General features: G+C 38.6%; 1 protein-coding gene across 1 annotated transcript in view; it reads right to left on the bottom strand.

The window, feature by feature from the left end:
- The window catches only part of LOC110905015, a 39787-nt gene that overhangs the window by 2740 nt on the left and 12999 nt on the right, over window positions 1–24048 (bottom strand). The window contains exons 2-5 of the mRNA XM_022150894.2: window positions 7243–7423; window positions 6890–7157; window positions 6709–6805; window positions 6322–6406 (exon numbers count right to left, since the gene is read on the bottom strand). Coding sequence (XP_022006586.2) covers window positions 6322–6406; window positions 6709–6805; window positions 6890–7157; window positions 7243–7311 — 519 coding nt within the window. The 5' untranslated portion in view covers window positions 7312–7423. The remainder of the gene's footprint in view (window positions 1–6321; window positions 6407–6708; window positions 6806–6889; window positions 7158–7242; window positions 7424–24048) is intronic.

Genomic DNA, 24048 nt, shown 5'->3' with positions numbered 1-24048 from the left:
TGAATAAGCTAACGATCAAGAACAGATACCCTCTGCCAAGAATCGATGATTTATTCGATCAACTCCAAGGTTCAAGCTTTTATTCAAAGATCGATCTTCGATCTGGATACCATCAGCTAAGGATACAAGAGGAGAGTATCCCTAAGACAGCCTTCAGAACTTGCTATGGACACTACGAGTTCCTAGTATTGCCGTTTGGGTTGACAAACGCACCTGCAGTTTTCATGGACCTGATGAATAGAGTTTGCAAGCCGTATCTCGACAAGTTCGTGATTGTGTTTATCGATGATATTTTGATTTATTCAAAGACAAAGGCTGAGCACGAACAGCATCTAAGAGCAATTATGGAACTGCTGAAAAAGGAACAGTTGTATGCCAAGTTCTCTAAGTGCGAGTTTTGGCTACGTGAAGTCCAATTCCTTGGACATGTGGTAAATGGAGATGGAATTCATGTGGACCCCACCAAGATCGAAGCGATCAAGAATTAGGAAACCCCAAAGACGCCAACCGAGATTCGACAATTCTTGGGTTTGGCTGGCTACTATCGAAGGTTCATTGAGGATTTTTCGAAGATCGCTCAACCATTGACGCTCCTCACACAAAAAGATAAGAAGTTTGATTGGGGAATCAAACAGGAGGAAGCATTTCAGCTATTGAAAGATAAGCTCTGCAATGCGCCAAACTTAGCACTACCAGAGGGTACAGAGGATTTCGTGGTATACTGTGACGCCTCACGTCAAGGACTGGGTTGCATGTTGATGCAACGCCAAAAAGTTATTGCTTACGCGTCACGCCAATTGAAAGTACATGAAAAGAACTATACCACACATGACTTGGAACTTGGCGCAGTGGTATTTGCTTTAAAGATCTGGAGACACTACCTATATGGTACAAAGTGTACAATTTTTACAGATCACAAAAGTCTGCAGCACATATTCGACCAGAAAGAGCTGAATATGAGACAAAGACGTTGGGTCGAGTTGCTGAACGATTACGACTGCAAGATAAAGTATCATCCAGGGAAGGCGAATGTGGTCGCCGACGCCCTAAGTCGAAAAGAAAGGATCAAGCCCATAAGGGTTAGGGCTTTGGAAATGATTATCCAAACCGATCTTTCCTTGCGCATTCGTGCCGCGCAGAAAGAAGCTCTTAAGGAAAGAAACATTGAAGAAGAATATCTCCGTGGGATGGAGAAGCAATTAATACCAAACGAGGAAGGAACGTTATGTTTTATGAAAACGATTTGGGTTCCTCTGTTTGGTGGTTTGAGGAAAGTTATTTTTGATGAGGCACACAAATCGCGGTACTCTATCCATCCAGGAGCGGATAAGATGTACCAGGACCTTAAAGATTATTACTGGTGGCCTAGGATGAAAGGCGACATTGCTGTTTATGTGAGCAAGTGTTTGACGTGCGCCAAAGTGAAAGCTGAATACTAGAAGCCTTCGGGACTTCTGCAACAACCCGAGATTCCCAAGTGGAAATGGGAACAAATCTCAATGGATTTTATAACGAAGTTGCCAAGAACGCCAAGATGTCATGATACTATTTGGGTAATAGTGGACCGATTAACAAAATCAGCACACTTCTTACCTATCAGAGAGAAAGATAACACGAGCAAATTAGCTGAAATTTACATGAGAGAAATTGTTGCACGCCATGGAGTGCCTCTCTCGATCGTCTCTGATAGAGACGGAAGGTTTGTATCAAGGATTTGGCAATCCTTCCAAGAAGTTTTTGGCTCGCAATTAAATCTAAGCACTACATTTCACCCACAGACCGACGGACAAAGCGAACGGACTATTCAGACGTTGGAAGATATGCTGAGAGCATGTGTTATGGATTTGGGCGGTAGCTGGGATAAACATTTACCATTGGTTGAATTTTCATATAACAACAGCTACCACACCAGTATTGGTGCCGCGCCATTTGAAGCACTATATGGCCGCAACTGCAGATCACCGCTTTGTTGGTCTGACGCGGGTGATAGACAATTGGTTGGTCCTGATGTGGTCCAGGAAACCACAGATAAAATTGCACAGATCCGGGATCGCATCAAGGCGGCTCGTGATCGTCAGAAATGTTATGCGGATCGAAGAAGGAAACCTCTAGAATTTGAGGTAGGTGATATGGTTTTGTTGAAAGTATCACCCTGGAAGGGTGTGGCACGCTTCAGGAAGCGTGGAAAGTTGAATCTGTGGTATATTGGTCCGTTCAGAATTTTGGAAAGAATTGGGTTAGTAGCGTACAAGTTGGATTTACCTGCTGAACTGAATGGCGTTCACGATACATTTCATGTACCAAATCTGAAGAAAAGTCCAACCCAAGATACCGTTGTCATTCCCACCGACGAGATTCATGTTGACGACACACTCCATTTTGTTGAAGAACCGGTTGAGGTTACAGATTGGAAAGTGAACAAAACCCGCAGGAGTAGTGTCAAGCTCGTCAAGGTTCATTGGAATGCAAGACACGGTCCAGAATACACCAGGGAGCGTGAGGACCGGATGAAAGAGAAATACCCCCACTTATTTCCCAAGACCCCTGCACCTAGAAGCAGAACTTAAAATTTCGGGACGAAATTTTTCTAACGGGGGGAAAATGTGACAACCCTCACCAAACCAGGTATCCGTACGAACTAATTACTACTTAATTCTTGCATAATTATTGTGCTTGCTTGAAAATTTTGGATAAACTGCTACTTGAATACTGATACATACACATACTTGCATCATACTTTATTAACTGTCACTCCATTATTTACATACAGAACTTTAGTGACAAACATGATGCACAAAAGCACAGTAGCACAATAAACGGATAACCCAGTAAACGTGCTGACATAGCCAGCACCAGGCAGGTACTGCCCCTAAGGCCTGTATGAGCCGGGAATAGTTTACTACACTAGTAGAGAGTGTAGGGAAATGAGGGTTGTAGAACTATGTCAGTAGATGATAGTTATAGTGACCGGATGTGCCAAAAATATGATTTAAACACAAATTCTGCACTTTAAAATAAAAATTCAGCATTTAAGCTATCTAGTAAAGTGCAAAAATTTGGAAAAATAATACTAGACACTTTCCAAAGTGTCGGGAATTCTTTGTGTCACTAAAAATAATATTAACGACACTTTAAAGCTTTGTTAAGCACTTTAACGGATCAATATTCAACCGAACAACCGGACTTAACCCGGGACATAAAATATTGACATCAACATTATTTCTCTTTTTTTCTGAGCCGGTTAGGGTCCCCGAATACCCTAACACCCGCCACAAGACACTACACTCTAGTAATTAACTTAGGGTCCTAACTAGCTAACTAATGCTTATTCATTTAGTTAGAATTGAACCAACCCTTCCCCCCATGATAACCAATCGATCACCATATAAGTGACACAAGTTGTCCTTGCTTGATTATTATAATCCCATGGTTCAATATCTAGTAAACATAAGACCCTTTGAGCAATTAGAATAAATGGGTTATATAAAGGACTAGTAGGCCACCCAATTACTTCAAACTACACTTAACACCCCACAAATAATTTAATTTCCATCTAATTTACAAATTACCCCCTTTTTCCCCATGCATATGACAGTCACTAGGACCCACCACCACAAAACTTACATAGTCTTCATAATATCTTCACTAAATCTTCTAGGTTGATCTCATTGGAATTATGAAGGATTTTGTCTGTACATGTGAGAACATTATACCCATTGGACACAAAAATTAGATTATAAATAAACATTACCATTACCACTTAATTCCCAACACAACACTTCCTCCTCCCACATTTAAAGCATCGGCCGAACATACTCTACACACTCCCACCATTTTCCAATTCAATCCAAGTTTTCCAAGGGCATTACAAGGTGCAAGGAGCCATTTTAGAAGGTGTGGAACACTCGGATCGTGAAGGACCTCTACCACAAGCTATTAACCACCTGTTTTTCGACTAGTTTCTTCCCTAGCCTCGAGCTAGTAGTAAGTGACTCTAAACGCCTTTTTGATTTATTCTAAAGTGGTTAATAAAAGATTTAACGGGCAAAAATCATAAACACTAGAGATCAAAGTTTAAAGTCTACAAAAAAAAATAAACAAAGTGGTTAATAAGTAAATAATAATATAAAACTTATAAATCTAGTTTTATTATGATTATTTATTGTTGTTGATTGCTAGTATGGGAATTGATCGTCATCAAACCACGCTAGAGCATGTTCATGAAACATGAACTAGCCATATGTTAAGTCGTAAAGTTATTAGATGACGAACCCTTTCTAGCATAAACATGAACTTGTGTAAAAACAATTTTACCTATGAAATGGAGTTCTAAACTAGTAGATCTAAAGATCTACAAGTGGTATTTTCGAAGAACCAAGTGTCAAATGAAATCATATTTTTGAAAGCCGGATCTTTCCTAAATAAAGGTGCTTTTGTGAACAAACAAGTGTGTAGACACTTGTGTAACAAAAAGTTTTAGCAAAGAATTATTTTTATAATTTTGACCAAGAAGTTGTAAACCTCCACTTTCTTTAAAAATAAAGATTTCAAGAAACCGACTTTATTTTTAAAGATATAAAGATCCATTAAAAATATTGGAAAGTTACTACATATCTTACACAAACCACAAGTTCATGTGTTTTGCGATTTATATCTATGTTGACTAGTTTGATGGTTTGAATATTGTTTGTTAATGTTGGGAACATTGTTGAATTGAATTTTTAAAAGAAAATGATACGCGTGAAAGCGTGGCCACCTCCAGTTACAGGGGAAACTCTGGCGAAATTTTTCAAAAAATCTAACACTTGTAAATATTTTTATCACAAGTGTTATGGATATATTTTTAACTTATTTTTCCAAATAAATTTCGCCACGATTTTTATTACAAAATAAGCAAGTGTCGGAGGTGGGATTTTCACAAAATAAAACTTGCTAAAATATATATTTAGAATATATATTTTCATAACTACACTTGTGTAAATTTTTGTGATTATTTTGTGAACTATGTAAATATTATTTTTAGGGTAAAAATAATATTACTGATTATTAACGGCTCCAAAATAATACGAACGCCTTCACAATAATTATTTAAGTTACAACGGTATTATTAATACCACCCGAACTTTACAACGTAACTTACGTATTTTCAGAAAATACTCTTAAACGCGTATTTTGACAAAAGTATTATTTTGGGAAAATTATATGTAATAAAATATAATGTTTTTGGGAAAAATATTTATATTTTGGAGATAAGGTTTAAAATATATTTTAAGTGTGACTTAATAATATATTTCGAAGTTATACGAACGCACATGTATTAAAACCCCCATCCTTGGGAAGGAATATATTTACCAAATAATTAGGAAGTGTACATACGAAATAGTTGTCTAACTATTTCCCAAAGACATTAAACCTTAAGCTAAGGCACGGCCGTCCGTCTAATAGAAGTTAGTACGTGTAGGTCGTCGCAGAGCAGATTTTCTGGGAGATACTTTTAGAGACGCACTTCGGTGAGTTCATGTCCCCCTTTTCTCTTAACTGTTTTCAGTTTTCTAAACTGCGGGGGTGAAATACATGTTACTATATTTACGAGTACTTTATACATGGTATGGTTATCGTAAGGAGGGTTACTACTTAGATCATGTGAGTGGGTAGGCGCAACTTGAGGCCATTAATCCTCATTGTAGGACCGAGGGACAGTAGCGGTAGATCTATCTGGGTGTAGCGAGCCCAGCCCCAGGCCCAGCAGAACGGACCTCGGGGTGACTTTGTGCCCAACGCAAAATCCGCTAGGTTTGAGTCTTCCTACTGCACATCACACATATCAATGGCCTTGCAAACCATTGGTGATCTCTTTTTCCTTATTTGCTACATACCAGGGTTTTTATACTTACAAAGGTTTTACTTACTCACTACACATGAACTCGCTCAACAATTTTTGTTGATTTTTCCAACTTACATGTATTTCAGGGAACTAAGGATTCTGGCACGGTATGCTACGTTTTCGCGCTGCGTATAAGTTATGGGATCATCCACGTTTAGGGATTGCGACTTTTACCTGGACGAGTCGCAAGTCTTAAACGGTGTTTTATTTTATGTTGTGGTTGCGTCTTAAGAACAATGATTTTATTTTGTAAGTGTTGTAAACTCAATTCATGTGTCAGCATTTCAAACAATGTTGTGGTATTCTGTTTTTAAGACTTTAATTAATGGATGATTCTGCATGGTTTTACTTTCATATAGCTTTGTTATGATTAAGCTATGGTATTAAGAAGTCACACCAAATAAACCCACGCTTCCGCAAAGCCAGGGTGTGACAACATGCTCATGAGGTGGGACTTTAGAAATGAAGTCCTTAATCTGCAGAGCATAATCATTCCACACAGTACACCGCAAAACCTTACCACTACATGAAAAGAATATTCATATCAAAACAACATTGAATGGATAAAAACAGAAAATAAATCAAGAAAACTATAACATTTATTAAAGTAGCAATTGGTTTCAATTTCAGTACTATATTCACTAAGAATAAACTGTAGACCTCATTTATTACCATGATTCAGCATTACATACAAACAATATAAACCTCATTTATTACCATTACATGATCCCACATTAAATACAAACATTCTTCATCTTTTTTATTAACATCATTAAATACATTTTATGATCACTACTTGACTGAACATATAAACAACAACTTACTCCAAATCTTCAATATCGAAATTCATCTTCTTAGTCTCCTTTGGAGGTCGATCAAAGATTTCAAGATCTCTACAAGAAATCACAGATCCAGCAACATCTACATGATCACATTATACAAGAATATAAGTAAAACTCTCTAATACTATACAATCAAGACATGATTACAAAAAATATACATTACCAACACTCAAAGCGTTTAACGCCTTTCCTTGAAGAATATCTTCATAAGCTCTGAAATTGAAACCATACTCAACACCTTGCCACTCTCTCACACGAGTAACAGTTGTGCATCTATAAAAGTTGATTTTATAAGGCTGCACTACTACTTTATAAAAATCTTTATTCTCACCAACACCAAACTTCGAAAGAATCACAACAGCATCTTCTTGTAGCTGTCCATCAAAAACGGGTATCAGATGACTCTTAATACCTCCTTGAATCTTACCACCCTGAAGAACATTTAAAGAAATTATGTATTTAGCATACAACACTACATTTTCTAAAATAAAACGGAAAAGTAGAGATATAAATTACTTTCTCATCAATGAAGATGATCTCCATTTTGTAACCCTGATTCCATTTTCGTATAATTCTCGCCTTCATGTTTCACATATCCTTAGCAGGATTCAAATCATTAACAAAACTCAGATTATTACTGTCAACTGATATTGACATGCTTCTAATTCGGAATTCGGGTTGTGATTAAATTTCAAAACTGCAAAATCAGGGAAGATGAAAGTGTGATGAAATATGAAGAGGGAAATGAGAAGAAAAGCCTTATATAAGAAGGATGATTGACAGGAGTTTGAATCTGAGTGACATGCATTAATTGCTAATTACTTATTCCCATGCATATTTAAATTTGAATTTCCCGGTAACTAGCGTTAAACATCTGTTGATCTAAAAATATTACGGAAGATAACAACATCTGTTGCTGCTAAGTATACATTTGCCAAAGGAACCAGCTGCTACTTTCTCGTAGATGGGCAGTGGTTTGCCCTTTAGAATGTGGGCCAGACCTTTAAAATTTGAAAATACACAAGGCAGTGGTTTGATGTGGGCCAACTTTGAATTTTAAACTCTTTTAATATTAGACTTTATGATGTAATAATGAGATAAGAAAAGCCTTGTTGGACACCCTCTCCTGCTGACACATCAGCTTTTCTTATGTCACTTGGATTTCTCCTTTTATAGAAAGTATAGATAGATATACACGCACACACAGATACGTAAATATGGGGTTTAATTTAAGCTAACAAGCGAGCTACGAATCAAACCTACCTTGGCTTGGGTTCGGCTCGTTTACAAAGCGAGTGATGTAGGCCACACAAGCCTGTCTCATGATAGTACAGACCAAGCCCAAGAAGGAGCAGGCCAGGGGATAGTCAGGCCCAAACGTGTGCAGAGGAAGCCCACAAGGTTCCTGGATTGATCCACAAGTTGTGCAGAGGAATATTCGAATCATTAGCATGCATTTTCTTATTTATCACATGTTAGATTAATTGTTGCATTAGTGGGTAGTTAGTGGAGCATGGTAGGAAGTTGTTACATGCATGTCTCCAAGAAATAAGGAACATGGGCATCATGTGCTCATATCCATTGCATATTTAATTCCTTGTAATTTGCTTTGAAATATATCCAGAAAATTGTTCCAAACTCTTGTCTTCTTCCTATTGTTCTAGGAGTGTTTGCCTACTAAAAAGGCTCCATCATTCTGGTGCTTTCATTCACGAATCACCTCCACCATGCCACCGCGTCGCGACCTAACCGGCTCCGATGATTTCCCTCCATCCATCACGGATCAGCTCAGCCAGTTGATCCAAATCACCACCACGACCGCTACCACCGCTGCCTCCACCCAATCCGACCTCAAAACCCAGTTAGCCGCCCTCGTTCAAGCCACCACCAACCTCAACGCCAAACTTGACACCCAAACAGAAACGACCGCTCGTCTTGTTAATCATGTTCAGCAGTTGATCGACAACCTTGAACCGGAAAAAAACGCTACCCGACCGCCTTCCCCAGCCCGCCAAAACAAGAACCAACCAAACCCAAGCCATCCAAAAATTACGTTACCTCTTTTCGACGGGTCAAATCCTCTTGGGTGGATTTTTCAAGCCGATCAATATTATACTTATTATAATATTCCTCCGGCAGAACGTATTTCACTAACAGCCTTCCATTTTGTTGGGGATGCACTTTCGTGGTACCAAAATCAATTCAACAACAATCTGCTCGGGTCATGGACGAACTTCAAACGCGAGGTAGAGCTTCGCTTCGGTCTGTCATCGTACGAAAATCACAAAGCCACTCTGTTTAAACTCCGGCAAACCGCAACGGTTTCCGAATATCAAACAGAATTTGAAAAAAATTAGCAATCGTATCACCGGCTTGTCTGCGCAAACCCTAACAAATTGTTTTATCTCCGGCCTCAAACCTGAGTTACAGGCCGAACTAGCTATTTTGAAGCCCACAACGTTTCACGATGCATGTGGCTTGGCCAGGAGAGTTGAGGATAAAATTGCACATGTCAATAAGCCCAAATCCTTTTATCAGCCCAGGTCATACCCCACCCAAAATACTACTCCTCAAACAACGATCTCTCCTTCTTCTCAGCCTTCTACTGCGTCCTCATCCAAACCAACTCCCACATCATCTCCTCCATTATTATCTTCTCCACCAAAACCATTGCCATTCACGAAACTCTCACCAGACACAATACAACAACGTAGACGCGAAGGTCTATGTTTTCGGTGTCCCGAAAAATTCTACCCCGGGCATAAGTGCTCACCTCCACAGTTTTTATTAATCGTCGACAACGACGATCAATATAACTCCTCGGACATGCTTGATGCCTTCGAAGTGCCTCCGGCCTTCTTCTCCTCCTTCAGGACATAAGAAAGGCCTTAACACGGAAATGATCTTTGGACCACTCCTCGGGTTTTGTTTTGGATTTCCCTAGCGTCGTTTCGCAGTGTAAAAAACGGATCAGACTGGGCCATGTCGCCTGCGATACGCAAAAAAAAGTGCACAACTCATGCGGAACCGACGTCTTAACCACAAACCGGTTAGCATCATGAATTTGGCCATAATATATAGTTTATATCTTATATTATATAGTTTTATTATATTCAAGTATTATCATAGATTTCATGTAAGTCAAGCATGGAGGTATGTATACCCCTTTGTATGATTCACCAAAGCACAAAGTTAGTGATCTTTAAGTACCCTTTTGTGACACTTTTAATTCCCGATACTTAGGAAAGCATTCAGGTTAAAAAGCCGATTTTTGACCGTTTTAACGCATACTTTTGCGTTAAACGTTACTATAATCATCCCAACTCGAAACGACAAAAAGGTTCTTATGAACACTATTTACAAGGACAAGGAAGATGGAAGTCAAGGATATGATGAAGTAACTGTCTTGGAATGCCAAACTAATCGCTACAACATCTGGGAGCAAAGGATGGGTCACATCCTAGCTCAACAGAATACCGGATGTTGGAAGTCGGTTATCTTAGTGTAAAAAACGGATCAGACTGGGCCATGTCACCTGCGATACGCAAAAAAAAGTGCACAACTCATGCGGAACCGCCGAGAACCTTTAACGCAGCCGGTGTCGCCAAGCTCATTATCAACGCTCCTTCGTCACGGATCTATTGCATCTCTACACACCTTAACATTTGAACCGCCACTTCTGAAACCAACCGCCACACCGCAACCCAATTCGACAGACCTAAAAATCACAGCCCTCCTTGACTTGTTCCAACCAATATTCACTGCACCACAATCATTACCGCCCACTCGCCCTCATGACCATCGCATTACCCTCCTCAACAACGATCAGCCCATTAATGTTAAACCGTACCGATACCCGCACTACCAAAAGCAAATTATGACCCAACTGATTTCCGAAATGCTTACTAATGGCATTATTCGACCGAGCCAAAGCCCTTTCTCTTCACCAGTTCTTCTAGTTAAAAAGAAAGATGGTACATGGCGTTTTTGCGTCGATTACCGGGCTTTAAATGCCGTTACTATTCGTGACAGGTTTCCGATACCAACTATTGATGAACTTCTCGGTGAGCTTCATGGTGCTACCATTTTTTCGAAAATCGATCTCTGATCCGGTTACCACCAAATACGAATAGCACCGGCCGACATTCACAAGACAACTTTTCGAACCATGGACGATCATTACGAATTTCTCGTAATGCCCTTCGGCCTCACCAATGCACCCTCTACCTTTCAATCTGCCAAGAATGACTTATTTCGTTCCGTGCTTCGCCAATTCGTCTTGCTTTTTTTTGATGACATATTGATATACAGTGGTACAAAGGAGGAACATTACGACCATCTTAAATATGTTTTCCAGAAATTGCATGAACACCACTTCCATGCAAAAGCCTCTAAATGTACCTTTGGTGTATGGGAAATTTCCTTTTTAGGCCACAAAATTTCTTCAACCGGAGTCGCTCCAGAACCCGATAAAATTGCAGCCATTCAACAATGGCCGGCGCCCAATTCGTTTACGACTCTTCGAGCATTCTTGGGCCTAACAGGTTATTACCGACGTTTCGTGAAAGGTTATGCTCAAATCACGGCTCCACTAACCGATATTTTGAAACAAAACACTTTTGCATGGAACTCCCAAGCTACTGATGCATTCATGCAACTTAAGAAAAACATGCAACAGTTGATAACCCTTGCTCTTCCCAACTTTGCGGAGCCCTTCGATGTCACTACCGATGCTTCCAGTCAAGCTATAGGTGCCGTACTTTCTCAAAACAACCAACCCATAGCCTTTTTCAGCAAAAAACTTTGTTCCACAATGCAGGCTCAGTCCACGTATACGAAAGAGTTATATGCCATTACCGAAGCTGTAAAAAAATGGCGTCAATATCTCTTGGGCCGTCGCTTCCGTATTTATACCGATCATCATAGTCTTAAACACATCATTTCGCAAACCATTCAGACACCGGAACAACAGAAGTGGGTTATGAAGCTTATGGGGTTTGATTTTGAAATCCATTTTAAACCAGGGAAGGAAAATACGGTTGCGGATGCACTAAGCCGTATTGATATTCCATCATTATTATCCATCTCTTATCCAACGGCTACTTGGTTGGAAGAGCTTCGTTCGTATTACCTTTCCGATAAGAATGGCAGTAAATTGGTGGCCGAAGTTACAAAGGATCTTGTAGGATCGTTCTCGGCCCTGTTTGAGTCATTCAGAGAAGTTCGTATCCGAATTAAGAGGCGGAAACTAGTAATTCGGTGCTATTGAAGCTGTATTCACTTTAAACTTGCTGTTTTATTGATATTGAACGCGATTACAAGATTTGACAGCACTTCGGCAGCATACCGGAACAAACACCTTCAACTATGTGTTTCAGACTCGCTCATATGGACCTATTTATAGACATCCTGGTTCGCTTATACGTACGTGTACGTATAAGCGATCCTACATCGTGACACATGAGCGGACCAACTACATGCCATATGAGCGAACCTAGACCTAAACATGACACAAAAGCGGACCTAACCTAGTGACAAATAAGCGGACCTATTACAAACTCCTATTTCTAGGTTTCCGTGCCATGCTTGATCTGTTCAACTTCAAGACTCGATGGAAGACGTAGTCAGCAGACGTAAGTGCACCAACAGACTCCCCCTCGGATGTTGACGGAGTCTTCATAGAGTCTTCGCACCTGTCAATCTACAATCTTCATCAGTCGACAATCTACCTCTGAAATATCTGTCTCTTCAAGAATCCTCGTTCTCTATTTTCATCATTAACAAACTCTTCTCTCTCAGCTGTTGACACGATGTCTTCAGACTCCCCCTCTCAAACAGCTAATCTTGAATTCATATCTTCATTCTTTAATATCATTAACAAGCTCCCATCAGGTTCCAGATCAATACCTGGCTCCATTCTCTCTCAGGATCAATATCTGGCTCAAGTCCTGCACAATCTCTACCCAACTATAAGTTTCTTCAAAGATTAAAACTTTTCAACAATTCAGAAACTATGTCGAACCAAAACAATAATGACTTTGCATTCAAGAATTTATTACTGGTTATTATCAAAACAACTTTACCATCTACACACAAACACTCCCCAAACCAGTTCTTCAAGTTTAGCACTTTGAATTTCGAAAATCAGCATCTCAACACCAGTTGTCGAAAATCTTTTTGATTTTTCAAAATTTATGCTAAAACACACCAAAAATCTTTTTGGATTTTCTGGAAGAAAGTAAATGCAGAAATGAAATATTTACAGACAATATTTTTGTGAGTTTGTGCAAGAGGATCATATCAGTTATGAAACAGATCACTAACACCGTTAAGTTTGATTACATTTTAAGTTCTAAACAATTTACCTAGATTGTCAGTATGTTTGTCCACTTAAATTTTCACACAAATTTCAATTGATTCGAGATATGATATTAATGTTTTAGAGACTTAAACTTAATTGTGTATCACTCCACTTGAATATACTCCCGTATCCAGATCCCAAATATTCAGTCTTACATGTGAGTATACCACAGCTGATATCTGTAAAAGGGTAGATGCGAAACCGTGAGAGCTCAGGTCAGAACTTCCGTTCAGCAGAGAGATGACGGCTCGACTTTTGGTGGGTCCCCTTTAGAGGATCTTTTATTACAACAGCAAAGATTATCAATTTTATTGTTTAATCAGATTGCTAAGGGCGAGCTTATGTTTCAAAGCTTTTTGCAGAAAGTATTATTCGGGGACTAGGTCAGTATTTCCATACAGCAGAAGTCCCGGAATAATACCCCAGATATCACTGAGCATAAAGACCTAGTATCTCAGAATACGGGACCTTTCAAACAAGATTTCGGGGGTTACCCATATATTCAAGAATAGTTACCCACGAATTAAGCAAGTTTGATTTATGTTTATATCTCGTTTCAATTTACTAAATGTGCGAAAATCTACTGACACATCCACAGTAAGATTGTTTATCACACTTTGGCTTTACAATTCTTTAGCGTGCTGTGATAGTTTACTGATGTACTATCATTTCCTCTTTTATGCAACAAGAACTCATTATTCAATTTTATCATGTTTTTATCTTTTTCAAATTTTCTGATGTTTTTGGATTTTCTAAAAATTCTTACTCCCCCTAAAATTCAAATACATCTAAAGAAAATTGAAAACAAACTGTATAGAACATGACAACTGATATCGAAACACTTCAATTCTCCATCCGTTAGGCTTAAACAATCAGAACTCCCCCTCACAACAAACTATTTTCCCATAATGATTTCAAAACACTTAAGTTTGTTTTAATCAGAATGGTTTTTTCGGAAAATAAGATTGATTGTTTTTACGACTTGTAAAATTGGGGTTCAAATCATCATATTGTTTTACCAATCTTATGAATGATAGTTAATTCAAGTTCAATTTAATGACCTTGATTTAACCACTTTTACGATCAACTAGTTCTCATTCTGAACTATTTATAACAACCACTTGTAGATTTTGCAATAAAACATTTCAAACCTGTTTTTCAACCAATTACCATCTTTTGGTTGAATTCTCAAGATGCCGATTCCTACTCCTCGCTTACAAACCTGGGAGTTCCGGCAAGTCCTGCAAAACCTCAAATACAGATTAAGAAGGATGCCGATTCATGATCCACAATTACCAACTTGGGATCTCCGGCAAGTCAGGATTTTATTCTTGGAAAAATATATCCACCCAAGCCTGACCTTCCTTGGGTGTAACCTCATTGTTTTCATCGTTCCTTTCAACCGACTTGTAAACCCATCCTTTGGAAGCATAAAAATCCTTAATGCTTTGGGCCTTACCACTGACCATTTTTCCAAAGATGCGTTTTATATTTCCGTTGAAAGTTTTTTCAACATCAATTTTCTTCTTGTCAGAATAAAATTGATTTGAAATTTCAACTTTTCCGATTTTAGATTTGTAATTTTTAGCATTCAGTGGCGGAAAATTCACATCATCCACTTTCGGAACTTTTCTTACACTCTTTTTCTCAACATGTGGCTCCTCTGATTTTATGGAATCAGAATCATCACCAGACTTTTTACCTGAACTTTTTACAACCCATTTCTGATTTGTAGCATTGTCTATTCTTTTGGAAGCACTCTTTGAACATTCTCCTTTTTCATAAGTTGAATTCTCAAAACCTGTGAACTTCCGGGTTGATAGTTCAGTTTTCTCAACAATTTTTTCTTTCATTTTTCTTGAGACTTCTTGTTTTGGTCGAAATGTCTTTGGACAATCTTTCGCAACATGACCCACAGCTTTACACTGAAAACAAGATCTCTTTTCAATCTTCTTCGGATCTTCCTTCTTCTTCATGTCCTCTTGCTTCTTAGCAAGGAATTCTTGATTCGTCTGATTCCTGAAAGATTTTTCTTTTTCAGCTTCTGTTGTTTTTCCTGCAACAAACATTGTTTTTGGTTTATAAACTTTTTCATTTTTATAGTTTTTCTGTGGAACAAAACCAAGACCTTTCTTTTTGTAATTACGATTATGGTTTGGTTTCTTTTGAAAACTATAACCACAATTGTAACCCATTTTCTTGTTGATTCTCTGTTGATCTCTTGAAGTGTACTGTTTAGGTTTTCCATTAAGATTTAAATCTTTTATTTCAGAAATATTAATTTCTGTTATTTTGAAAACCTTTTGAATCATTTCAAGTCTGACACTTCTTATTGGAAAACTCTCGTCAGAATATAATTTGTCAGAACCTTTCAAAGTATATGCCACTTTGACCGATTCATCATTCAAATTAGATTTCGAAAGTAAAAACTCTTTATCATAAACCCGTTTGTCCTTTTTATTTGTTGGCTTTGACGCACTGGACTCAGACTTTGACTCGGGCTTTGACTTCGGTTTTGATTCCTCATTGTCATCTGTGTCTAACACCTGATCGACCATACTTTTTATCAACTTTGACTCATGATCAGTATCTGATGACGTATATGTGACATCAATACTTTCTGGTAAATTATCCGACGACCCAGACTCCCATTTCAAATTGATCGCTTTATTGACTCTTTCTGAATTTGGTTTTCGAGGTGAATATCCATTTTCGACCGGGGGCGGACATCTATTGTGTCACAGCCCCCGATCCCTATCTCCCGGGAACGGGCGGCCGTGAGCCAGTTTCGGTGCTATCACATTTATTTATTCAATTTGGCAGCGGAAATTTTCATCAGGATCGTAGTTAGGAAATATTTTAATCAGAGTAAACCACCACATTTTATAACATTAAACATATGGGTAAAAACCCAAGTTTTCAATACACACGTTTCATAGGAATAAATCCTATTTATTTAATAAAAACATCCATTTTATTCTTAGGTAACTTTATTGGCACTTTTCCAAGCCTTCAGTGCTGTCCAGCTGGCTTCTATTTGGCTTTCACACTTTGTTACCTGAAACGCGTTTTAAAAACATTTTGTCAGTGGGAAATACTGGTGAGTGAATCCCAGTTTAATCAAGTTTAAGTAAAAACCAATTTGCAGTATTGAGGGCACATCCGCAATTACATTTGTATCCAAGACATCACAATTAACATCAGTGGTACGGTCATACTCAACTTATGGGATGTTACCACGCCAGTAACTAATTTTGTATACAAAACCCCAACATACCCACTATAATTGTATTCTTCACAAATACTCAATAACTGTCATTTGCATGGAAAGGTATTTAAGGTTTTGTAAAAACAGTTAACAAAAAGGAGATTACTCACATTGTTGTTTTAGGTTTTTCGTAAGGGTTTCCTGGAGATAATCTATAAATTACACAAATGCACGTGTGTTAGTATAATAACCCATTTTAACATTAGTAATACCCTCCCCGAGACGGCATTCCAACGACTACGTCGGGCAGAACCACGACAGCCGTTACGGAACCCTAGATCAATCGGGCAGCGTATCTAATACGTCTCCAGGGGTTATAATACTTACATCGTAGCAGAACCTCGCTATTTTAGGGGGTATAATGCCCGGGTATAGTGTATACTACTTCAGAAATTTAGAAAGAAAGAAAGATTTGAGCGATCGTCGAATGAAGCCGATGCGTGCTATTTATAGGATCTGATCTGGGGTTTCTCGCGGCCCGCGTGGGATTTGGGCCGGGTTCACGCGGCCCGCGTCAAATGAAGTCAATGGCGTAGCTTGGCCCACTCATCACTAGACTTGACACGGTGTTGACACGTGTCGGCTCCGGGTCATGCCACAAATCAGGACGCGCGCGGCCCGCATGGACTTAAACGATTATGTACGCGGCCCGCCTAAACTAATGGATTTGGCTAAGTCTGGTTATCTCCTCGCGCGGCCCGCTTAAGCTTGAGGTGAGGCCCTATGCGGCCCGCCTCAGCTTAAAATTTATTGTTTTTATTTATTTATTTTATTTAGTATAATCTATCTTGGGGCTCGGTTTTCACATACGGGGTGCATATAAAGATAAGTTGATATATTTACAATATATATTAGGGTGTCTGAAATATTATGAGGATGTCGGTTTTACCAAGGGTTGTTATATCCTCCCCACCTTGTTTTAGAGCTCGTCCTCGAGATCTACTGGAACAAGTGTGGATATTTCTTTTTCATTTCCGATTCAAGTTCCCATGTGTACTCGGGTCCTCTTTTGGAATTCCATTTTACTTTGACCAGAACTAGTCTTTTATGTTTGAGATTCTTAACTTTCCTATCTTTAATTTGTAGAGGCTTCTCTACAAACTTGAGTTGCTCATTAACCTCTATATCCTTAAGAGGTACTACGAGTGATTCATCAGCTAAACACTTTTTAAGATTGGATACATGAAACACATCATGTATTCCTGCCATTTCCTCTGGCAGTTGTAGCTGATAGGCTACAGGTCCTATTCTTTTAAGAATTTTGAAAGGTCCAATATACCTGGGACTTAGCTTTCCTCTCTTGATGAATCTTACCACTCCTTTCCAGGGAGAGACTTTCAATAATACTTTATCTCCTACTGGAAATTCTAATGGTTTGCGTCTGTTATCAGCGTAACTCTTTTGTCGATCACGTGCTGTTTTCAGTCGTTCCTTGACTTGAATGATTTTATCAGTTGTTTCTTGTACTATCTCAGGTCCAGATAATTGTTTTTCCCCAATTTCTGCCCAACAGACTGGAGTTCTGCACTTTCGTCCATAAAGTGCTTCGAATGGTGCAACATTGATACTTGTGTGGTAACTGTTATTATAAGAAAATTCTATTAAAGGTAAGTGTTCGTCCCAGTTACCTCCAAAATCAATTACACAAGCTCTAAGCATGTCCTCCATTGTCTGAATTGTCCTTTCGCTTTGTCCGTCCGTTTGAGGATGATAAGCTGTGCTTAGATTTAACCTGGTTCCCATTGCTTTTTGGAAACTTGACCAAAAATGAGAAGTAAAACGGCTATCTCTATCAGAAACAATTGATAAAGGAATGCCATGTAATGAAACAATTTCATTTACATACAATTTGGCTAATTGTTCCATACTAAAGGTTTCCTTCATTGGTAAGAAATGAGCTGACTTGGTTAACCTATCTACAATCACCCAGATTGTATCATTACCTTTTCTTGTTTTAGGCAATTTGGTAACAAAATCCATTGTTATCAATTCCCATTTCCAAACTGGTATTTCTAATTGTTGTAACAATCCTGAGGGTTTCTGATGTTCAGCTTTAACTTGTGAGCAAGTTAAACATTTAGAAACATAAGCTGCTACGTCCTTTTTCATTCCTATCCACCAGAAATTTTTCCTTAAATCCTGGTACATTTTATCACTTCCTGGATGCATCGTGTATTTAGATTTATGGGCTTCTTCTAATATACGGTGACGTAAATTTCCTAATTTAGGTATCCATATTCTCTTTTTATGGAACCTCCAAATTCCATCCGTTCCTTGTTCTAATTCCTTAATCATTCCCTTTAACTTTTCAGTATCTTCCTTGATTACTGATTCTTGTGCTTTTCTAATCTGATTGTTTAAATCTACTTGTAGATTTAATTTAAGAGAACGTACCCTTTTTGGCTTTTCGTGATATTTTCGACTTAAAGCATCAGCCACTACATTGGCTTTTCCTGCATGATACTGGATATCACAATCATAATCACTAAGTAATTCCATCCAGCGTCTCTGTCTCATATTCAATTCTTTTTGCCCGAAGACATATCTTAAACTCTTATGATCTGTGAATATGGTAAACTTACTACCATAAAGATAATGTCTCCAAATCTTAAGGGCAAAAATTATAGCTCCTAATTCCAAATCATGGGTCGAATAATTTCCTTCATGACTCTTAAGCTGTCTAGATGCATAAGCTATAACCTTTTGACGTTGCATCAATACGCATCCATAACCTAACTTAGAAGCGTCACAAAAGACTACAAAGTCTTCAGTTCCTTCTGGTAATGCTAGTATGGGTGCATGGGTTAATCTTTGCTTAAGGATTCTAAAGGCTTCTTCTTGTTTTGGTCCCCATTCAAACTTAACAGATTTACAGGTTAGCTTAGTTAAAGGAATGGCTATTCTAGAAAAATCTCGAATAAATCTTCTATAATAACCGGCCAATCCTAAGAAACTTCTAACTTCAGTTGGTGACTCTGGGGTTTTCCATTTGGTACTTGCCTCGATTTTCGTTGGATCTACATGAATTCCTTCATGATTCACCAAATGTCCGAGAAATTGCACTTGTTCTAACCAAAACTCACACTTTGAAAACTTAGCATAAAGCTTCTCTTTTCTCAATAAACTTAAAAGTAAGTGTAAGTGCTTTGCATGCTCTTCTTTGCTTTTAGAGTAAATTAGAATATCATCTATGAAGACAATTATGAATTTATCCAAATATGGCTTGCATATTCGGTTCATCATGTCCATAAATGCGGCTGGGGCATCGGTTAAACCAAATGGCATGACAGTAAATTCATAATGACCATACCTTGTTCTGAATGCGGTTTTAGGAATGTCCTCTTCCTGTACCTTTAATTGATGATATCCTGATCTTAAATCGATTTTAGAGAAAAATCGAGCTCCTTGAAGTTGATCAAACAAATCATCGATCCTCGGTAATGGGTACCGATTCTTAATCGTGACTTTGTTCAATTCACGGTAGTCAATGCACATACGCATTGATCCGTCCTTCTTTTTAACAAATAAAATCGGCGCTCCCCATGGCGATGAGCTTGGCTGTATGAATCCCTTTTCCAACAACTCGTCTAGTTGTTTCTTCAGTTCTTGCATTTCCGCGGGTGCCAAACGGTAAGGTGCTTTGGCAATCGGTGCTGTTCCTGGCAACAGATGAATTCTGAATTCAACTTCCCTGTCTGGCGGTAGTCCTGGCAATTCTTCTGGAAAGATATCTGAAAATTGGGATACTACTGGGATATCTTTTACTTCTTTTCCTTTAGTGTTAGTGATTATTGAAATCAAATACACTATAGATCCTATTCTTATACAACTTGCAGTTTTCATCACAGAGATGAATTTAGTGGATCTAAAAGGTTTATCTCCTTTAATTGTGATCTTTTCTCCTCTTGGTGATTTTATCTGAATTGTCTTTTGATCACATAAAATACTGGCTTTATTGGCTATTAACCAATCCATTCCTAATACTACATCAAATCCAACCAGATTCATTGGGTAAAGGTTTGCCATAAATTTTTGATTAAAAATTTCTATTCTTGCTCCCTGCAAGATTTCAGAAATCTTAACAGTTTCTCCATTTGCGGTTTCCACTAGACATTCTTGTGGTAGTTTAGTTAATGATTGATTTAGGAGTTTGCAAAACGAAGTATTAATAAAACTTTGGTTTGCACCAGAGTCAAATAATACTTTAGCAAAAATATCATTAACTAAAAACGTACCAGCAATTACGTCTGGAATCATCCTGGCTTCCTCTGTAGTTAGCACGAATGCTCTGGCATTTTTAGGATTTTTGTTGGTTGCAGCTGGAGCCAATTTCGGACAGTTTGTCCTAATGTGACCTTTTTCCCCACAATTGAAACACATTCCATTACTGGATTTCTTCTTGCAATTCTCTTCCTTGTGTCCTGGGGCCTTGCAAAAATTACAGTAAGTAGAGCATCTTCCAGAATGCTTCTTTCTGCAGGCTTTGCAGTAGGGTGCAGAGGTAGAACCTACATTCCTACGATTGGAATTCCCAGAACGGAATTCTTGAGTAATCCTTTGGGTTAGGTTTCTCCTCTGATCTTCTTCTCTAGTACGGATTAACTCATCTGTCAAGGTATTAGCTAGTTCTACAGCTTCCTCTATGGTTTGGGGTCTAGCTGCCTTGACTACATGTCTAATTTCTCCAATTAATCCCCAGATATAACGGGAGATTAATACCGGTTCAGGTGATGCAAGGGTAGGTACTATCCTAGCATATTCAAAGAATGTGGTAGTGTAACCCTTACTATCTACCCCGGTCATTCTTAGATTCAGAAACTTATTTGCTATCTGTTCTTTTTCATTGGGAGGGCAGAATTTCCTTTCTACCATGTTCTTGAATTCTTCCCATTCCATATTATAAATCCTATCACTTCCTCTGGATTGGAGGATAGTGTTCTATCATTCTAAGGCTGCATTTTTAAACAGATTTGAAGCAAACAGTATTTTATCTTCTTCAGCACACTTGCTTATTTTCAGAACTGCCTCAGTTTTCTCTATCCAGCGTAAAGCTGCAATGGGTCCTTCATTGCCTGAGAATTCTATTGGTTTGCAGGACCAGAATTCTTTGTAAGAACAACCATGTGGCATGGTTCTTCTTCTTTTGGGAACGGGCGCTTGAAGTATGGGTCCATTGTTCACGCTGTTTTCGGGTTCAGTTGGTCGCTTACTGCTATGCTTACTTTTATTATTCGCTTCCTGAACTGTTTGAATAATAAATGGCATCGCATCTATAATTCCCTGTGCCACAATATGCTGAACGGCACTATTATCCATTTGATTTCCGTTGTTATTATTGTCCGAATTCTCATTAACCACGTTAATGTTACTCTGGTTATCGTTATTCAGATTTTCTTGATTTCCCGCGTCGGCCATCTGAATTTTAGACATTTACCAAATATTAATATCACAAATAATATTTATATATAGCCAATCACATGACACGCACTTTTTAACCAAAAGCGTCGAGCATTGCGACTTTTACTCTTTTTATATAGTATGCATCAGTACACACCAGTACAGAAATAAAAATTACAGTACCGACTGAAATGTAAAGCTACAATACTAATAGTATGCATCCGTAGTTTTTTTTTTTCTAACACATACACACATATATTATTTTATTATTATTATTATTACTGTTTCTACCATCACCTTCACTGATATGGATTCATCCAAAAATCCATATTACGCTCATCGTATTTCCATACGAGGCGTTCTCCCACCTGTCGCATACGATCACTGCTTTCTAAAATTTCCTCCCCAAAAGTCCTAAGTTCCTGGACATTTTCTGCACTCATTGGGGGTGCAGGTTCTAGGACTGGGTTTGGAAACTGAGGTACGGGTTCCTGATACGGAGGCATAGGGGCTTGGTACGGGTATGGATTTTCTAAAATTTCCCTAACATATGCGTCACTAATGTTGTAGGGATCTTGAGGATCTAACCCTGGATAAGCTCCTAAGTTGGGTATTGGCACATTTTCCTGAATTGGGTTTTGTTGCACGTAGTCCCTAACATCGTCCTACCAGGGGTCGTAGTTGTTTGGGTCTAAAGGATCAGGTGCAGGTACCCTAGGTATCTCCTCCGGGTTATACTCAGGCATTTCTATCTGGTCTTCTATTTCCATGGGTTGATCAGGATTTTGTGGTTGTGGTGCTAGCATTTGTTCCAGGTTTGGGTCGGCAGCAGTGGTTGCTAAAATATGGATATTAGCGATACCCCTATTGAGCATATCCTGATTATAAGCATCAGTTTCTCTTTTTGCTGCGGCTAACACTCGCTGTTCCTGCAACTTTTTCATTCTTTTCCTACGCTCGTGCGCTCCCCTACTGAACCATCCCCTCTTTTTCTGAGGAAATGGCTCTTCAGACTGAGCCTTAAACACAAAGATTCCTTCTTCTGTGTCAGCAGAATACCCTGAGAGGGCAGGCTGAGAAGAGGAGGTGCCTTCGCTCCTAGGCGAACCAGACAGTTGACGATAGGCGTCAGAAGGTCCTTGGTCACTCATACTGTAAACTAACAAATAGTCAGATAACACATAGCAAGAAATACAATTATACACGTATTTCCATAATTTATTTCCTAACACTTTGAATTTTGATGTCAGCAGAACACTTCTGTGGCTGAATCAGTGGCATAGCTCTGATACCACCTTCTGTCACAGCCCCCGATCCCTATCTCCCGGGAACGGGCGGCCGTGAGCCAGTTTCGGTGGTATCACATTTATTTATTCAATTTGGCAGCGGAAATTTTCATCAGGATCGTAGTTAGGAAATATTTTAATCAGAGTAAACCACCACATTTTATAACATTAAACATATGGGTAAAAACCCAAGTTTTCAATACACACGTTTCATAGGAATAAATCCTATTTATTTAATAAAAACATCCATTTTATTCTTAGGTAACTTTATTGCCACTTTTCCAAGCCTTCAGTGCTGTCCAGCTGGCTTCTATTTGGCTTTCACACTTTGTTACCTGAAACGCGTTTTAAAAACATTTTGTCAGTGGGAAATACTGGTGAGTGAATCCCAGTTTAATCAAGTTTAAGTAAAAACCAATTTGCAGTATTGAGGGCACATCCGCAATTACATTTGTATCCAAGACATCACAATTAACATCAGTGGTACGGTCATACTCAACTTATGGGATGTTACCACGCCAGTAACTAATTTTGTATACAAAACCCCAACATACCCACTATAATTGTATTCTTCACAAATACTCAATAACTGTCATTTGCATGGAAAGGTATTTAAGGTTTTGTAAAAACAGTTAACAAAAAGGAGATTACTCACATTGCTGTTTTAGGTTTTTCGTAAGGGTTTCCTGGAGATAATCTATAAATTACACAAATGCACGTGTGTTAGTATAATAACCCATTTTAACATTAGTAATACCCTCCCCGAGACGGCATTCCAACGACTACGTCGGGCAGAACCACGACAGCCGTTACGGAACCCTAGATCAATCGGGCAGCGTATCTAATACGTCTCCAGGGGTTATAATACTTACATCATAGCAGAACCTCGCTATTTTAGGGGGTATAATGCCCGGGTATAGTGTATACTACTTCAGAAATTTAGAAAGAAAGAAAGATTTGAGCGATCGTCGAATGAAGCCGATGCGTGCTATTTATAGGATCTGATCTGG

The sequence above is a fragment of the Helianthus annuus genome, chromosome 11 (assembly GCF_002127325.2).
Source record: "Helianthus annuus cultivar XRQ/B chromosome 11, HanXRQr2.0-SUNRISE, whole genome shotgun sequence".
Lineage (NCBI taxonomy): Eukaryota > Viridiplantae > Streptophyta > Magnoliopsida > Asterales > Asteraceae > Helianthus > Helianthus annuus.
Note: the sequence above shows the minus strand (reverse complement) of the source record. Positions and strands in the feature narration are given on the sequence as shown.